The sequence below is a fragment of the Erythranthe guttata genome, chromosome 12 (genome assembly GCF_056151865.1).
Source record: "Erythranthe guttata isolate IM_541 chromosome 12, IM_541, whole genome shotgun sequence".
NCBI lineage: Eukaryota > Viridiplantae > Streptophyta > Magnoliopsida > Lamiales > Phrymaceae > Erythranthe > Erythranthe guttata.
Window position 1 is genome coordinate 7,137,593 of NC_142544.1, and position 5,354 is coordinate 7,142,946.

At 50.7% G+C, this 5,354-nt stretch overlaps 1 protein-coding gene across 1 annotated transcript; it reads left to right on the plus strand.

Moving 5' to 3' along the window:
• The first annotated feature begins 946 nt into the window (after positions 1–946).
• LOC148766344 (uncharacterized) lies at positions 947–4,658 on the plus strand. Its single transcript, XM_088827246.1, has 2 exons — positions 947–1,237; positions 1,302–4,658. The coding sequence occupies exons 1-2, from the start codon at positions 947–949 to the stop codon at positions 4,656–4,658; spliced, it is 3,648 nt and encodes a 1,215-aa protein (XP_088683372.1).
• The last annotated feature ends 696 nt before the right edge of the window (positions 4,659–5,354 follow it).

A 5,354-nucleotide genomic window follows, 5' to 3' on the forward strand; every position in this document is an offset into this window, starting at 1 on the left:
GAGGTGGGCGAGCGAATGAATAAGAAACGCTTGGGCCAATTATGCACTTTGTTGGTCAAACCCTTAAACAGACCTACGTTGGGGCGAGCTGTAAGATGGAAAAAGCCAGAGGGGGAGCGATTCACCTTGAAGGCGGAATGGAACAGCTCGCCAGTAGGCGCTATGGAGGCCTCGGCGCAAATAATGAAAAAGGCCGACATGAATTTAATAGAATTAGGAAGAAATTGATTGATGGGCACGCCATATTTGAGAGCCACATCCAAGAAAAAGGGGTGAACGGGCAACGACAAACCCGAGAGCAATTGGTCGATATGCCAGGTCATATAGCCAGAAGGAGGGCGAATGGAATCTTGTGAGGGTGAAGGAAGAGCTAAATCATAGGAAACGTCTACCCCTTGCCGAACGAGTAGGTCGCCAATATCGTCGGAGGTCAAAATCGAGTGTTGGGGGTTGGTGAGAATGCAAACGGAGGGTTCCCTCACTTTCGAAACCCTAATAACCCCCTTCATCCCGCCGGATGGGGAGGTCGCATCGTCACCCCCTTTATGTTGCGGGAGAGAGGGGGCCTTACCTTTCCCCTTCTGTGAGCGAGCAGAGAATATTTGACGTTCGTCCCATTTTTAGTATAAAAGGGGCAGTAAATACATGTATGAACACACGAGACATCTAAATCAATTACATATAAAAACATAATGTCTTCTTCAGGAAGTTACTGACTTGGCCGTCGGAGTGCTAACTCCGGCCTAAGTCCGGTTCTTTCCTTTTTTGTAGGTTCATCAACAGGCCCCGATCCAAGTTCAGGCCTACTTAACTCTCTAAATTAACCCACCCCGAATCCAGTCGGATCAAATGGCGCCATCTGTGGGAAACCGTTGAGCAAAGCTGTGGCAACATTTTACCCTGAAGCACTACTACCTATTTTTCATTACCCAGTATACATATAGTAATGACCTCATTTCCCAGCATAGTGAGGGACCTAGCTAGCCAGATGGAGTCCGAGGCGACCCCAGCCCCGTCGGAGCATCAGCCAGTCATCGGAGAGGCTTCCACCACAAGAGATGAGATACCTCAGGCCACCAGTATTGCGGGAGGAAGCCCTATGGTCGCCATGACCATGGAGAACCTTCAGGCGCTCCTGGCGACCGCCGTGCAGGAGGGTTCCGTCCGAATTTTAAAGGAGCCCGACGCGGCATCGCCAAAGAGAAGAAAGGGCGAAATGGCAGAGCGAGCAGGCGAGGTGCCCCGCCACGCAAAAATCCGCGCTCAGAGCGTCAAGCCCTTTCGCTGCCGAGGTTCTGAAGGACGAGCTGCCGCACTCATTTCGACCTGTCACTTACGAATACCTTGGAACCACCGATCCTTTTGAGCATCTCTGTCGCTTCAACAACACTTCGGCGTTGCACCGGTTCACGGAGGGAGTAAAATGTCGAGTCTTCGCGAATACGCTGGCGGGGGCCGCCCAAACCTGGTTCAGCCAGCTACCGGCTGGCACGATTGGGGGTTTGGACCAGCTAAGCGCCTGTTTTATGGATCACTTTGCGAGCTCAAAGAAGCAGAAGAGGAGCACCTTGACTCTGTTTGCTGTCAGGCAAAGGGAGGGAGAATATTTACGAAGCTTTATCAAGCGTTTCATCTCTTCCACCTTGGAGGTACCAATCATCTCGGAGGAAGTAATAATCAGCGCTCTCGCTCAAGGACTGCGGGCTGGCGATTTCTTCACCTCGCTCTCAAAAAAGCCCCCCATATCTTTCAATGCTTTGCTGAAAAAAGCCGAGCAGTATATGAACGCCGAGGAGGCAGTGCATAATAAATTTGGCGAAACCAAAGGCAGTCACGAGACGAAAAGGGAAAAGAAGGAGGATAGAGTGTACAAGCCAGCTCAACTCGCGAGAAGAGATGTGCCGAACGAGAGAAGGGTAGGACCTTGTTTTGACAGTTACGCGACACTAGTCGCACCACTAGGAGAGGTATTGGTGGCCATAGAAAATAACCTAAAGTTAAAGTGGCCTCGCACGTATGCAGAAGTACCGAAGAGAAGCCCCACTTTGGGAAGTTTCTGCCGTTTCCATAATGATTATGGCCACACCGCCAATGAATGCCAGCACCTTCGTGACGAGATCGAGAGGCTCATACGCGAAAAAAATCTACCAGAGTTTGTGAAAGAAGGGAATCAGCGCCCGCAACAAGCCCTCGCTCGGCGTGCGGGCGAGCCTCGCAAGCGTGAGCCAAGAAGGGAGAAGAAGAATGAAAGGAAGGACCAAGTAGCGCAGGGCAACTTCATCAGCATGATTCTGGGAGGACCCTCGGGGGGAGATTCCAACAGGGCCCGGCGAGCGCACCTAAGGCAGTTGCGAGAGACCGAGGAGTTGTTCGGAGAAATAGAGGAGGCTGATCGGGCAAGTCGGGCGCACCTCCGACGCTTGTGCGAGATGGAGGCTCAGCTAGAGGAGGTGCAAAGAGTCTCCCACGTTCCACCCATTGTTTTCGGTCCGCTGGACGAAGAGGGAGTCAGGCAGCCCCATTCCGATGCACTTGTGATTACTGCCATGGTAGCAAATTTCGACATCGCGAGAATACTGGTGGACACTGGCAGTTCCGCCGACATTATATACTACGACTGTTTCAAGAAAATGAATATGAATTTCGAATTGAAATACGTGGAGACAAACTTGGTCGGATTCTCCGGAGAGTCGGTACGATCAGTCGGAGAGTTATGTCTACCCATTTCTCTTGGGATGGAGCCAGTGCGAGCAACTCGATCCGTAAGATTTCTGGTCCTAGATACGCCTTCCACCTACAACATCATATTGGGGCGTCCTTCCATGAACTCATTTCAGGCGGTTGTCTCAACATACCATATGAAGCTGAAATTCCCCGTGCTGGATCAGATTGGAGATGTTCGAGGAGATCAGGAGACCTCGAGGAAGTGGTATTATGATGCATTAAGGAGAATAGGAAACTTAGATGCCATTCGCACTGTCGACCAGAGCAGCCACCGGGGGAAGGAGGACCGAATGCCGGATATAGATCCAGCAAAGGAAAAGGCCCATGTACAGCCGATGGAAGAGCTGATGGTAATCCAGCTCTGCGAGAAGGATGCCTCTCGCACCACCCGCATAGGAGGTGGATTAGACATGGAAATAGCTCGACAGTTGACAGAATTTCTGAGGCAAAATCAGGATGTGTTCGCATTCTCTCCGACGGATCTGGGGAGTATCGGCGAAGAGCTCGTGGTACATAGACTGGACGTTAAGCAAAATGCAAAGCCAGTAAAGCAAAAGCGTCGACATTTCAGGGCAGAGAAAGATAAGATTATACAAGAAGAAGTACAAAAGTTGTTGGCAGCGGGGCAAATCCGAGAAATTCGTTTTCCTACATGGCTGTCCAATGCGGTGCTAGTCAAGAAAGGCGAGGGCAAGTGGCGAATGTGCATTGACTTTAGGGATCTCAACAAAGCATGTCCAGAGGATTACTTCCCTCTGCCACGAATCGACCAACTTGTGGACTCAACCGCTGGTTGCGAGATGCTAAGTATGATGGACGCCTCGCAAGGGTACTATCAGATTCCATTATGCCAGGACGACCAGCCCAAGGTGAGCTTCATCACCTCCACCGGAACCTATTGCTACACGGTAATGCCTTTTGGGCAGAAAAACGCGGGAGCCGCATACCAGAGGCTAGTAGACAAGATGTTCTGGGGCCAACTCGGGAGGAACATGGAGATATACGTGGATGATATGTTAGTGAAAAGCCAAAAGGCGATCATTCATTTAGAGGATTTGAAGGAAACATTCTGCACGCTCCGACGCTACGGCATGAAACTTAACCCCAATAAGTGTGCTTTCGGGGTAAAGACGGGAAAATTCCTGGGTTACATGGTGACTGAGAGAGGAGGGGAAGTGAATCCGGAGAAGGTGCAGGCGGTTTTAGACATGGAGGCACCACGTAATATTAAGGAGGTTCAGATGCTGGCAGGAAGAATAACAGCTCTGAGTAGATTCATATCTAAAGCAGGAGAGGCTAGTCACCCTTTCTTCAAAATACTGAGAAAGGGAACTCAATTTGAGTGGACGGAAGAATCAGGGAAGGCTTTCGAGCAGCTCAAAAGCCTTCTCGCTCGTCTCCCGCAGTTACCAAAGCCGGCGCCATGGGAAAAACTTTATGTATATCTAGCAGTGGGCGAGTTCGCGGTCAGCTCGGTCTTGGCCCGAGAGGAGAAGGAAGTGCAAAGCCCAATATATTATGCGAGCAAGCTCTTGCGAGGGGCTGAGCTGAGGTACTCCGAGATAGAAAAGATGGGCCTGGCGCTGGTGACGACAGCGCGGAAGCTAAGACCGTATTTCCTTTCGCACGCAATAGTGGTCCGGACTAACCACCCTATGAAGACAGTGATGGGAAAGATGGATGTTTCGGGAAGGATGGTTAAATGGGCGGTAGAGATGGGGCAGTTTGATATCAGCTACGAACCGCGAATCGCCATAAAAGGACAAGCTCTTGCGGATTTCCTGCAGGAAACAACAAGACCAGAAGAGCAAGGGATATGGACGGTGTTCGTTGATGGTTCGGCGAATACATCCGGAAGCGGAGTAGGCGTGGTGCTAGCAGAGACGGGCGAGGAATTGGAATACACGATCCTTGCCTTTCAGAGCTTCAAATAATGAAGCGGAGTTTGAAGCCGTTATACATGGGATGAAGCTGGCATCTTCGGCCGGGGGCAGAAAGTTAAGCATATTTTCGGATTCACAGCTAGTAGTACAACAAGTAAAAGGCGAATTCGAGATAAAAAATGAACGGATGATGGCTTATTGCGAGACAGTCCGATCGATGATGAACGCGTTCGAATTATGCGAGCTAGCTCAAATACCCCGAGAGGAGAACCACCATGCCGATTTTCTAGCAAAAATAGGAAGCATGGCGGTAGGATACGCGTCAAGAAAAATACAGTTGCTAATAGGAGAGCCGTGCCGCGTGGGCGAGGAGCGGGTTTCAACAGTGACAAGCGGGGCAGATTGGCGCACGGAGATAAGAGCGTGTCTGCAAGGAAAAGTGCTAGCAAGTGGCCGCGCGCAGAAGATCTTGGAACAACGAGCAAGCAATTTCTGCATAAGCGGGGACATACTTTATAAAGAGGATACACTAGGCTGCATCTAAGATGCCTATCTCTGGAGAAAGGCCGCTACGTGCTACGCGAGGTACACCAAGGATGCTGCGGGGATCATGCAAGAGGTAGAGCGTTGGTCTCGCGGGTGTTAAGGGCAGGATATTTTTGGCCCACCTTGAGAAAGGACGCGGGACAATTTGTCAAGACATGTGATAAATTCCAGAGGCATGGCCCGCTGATTCACACGCCAGGA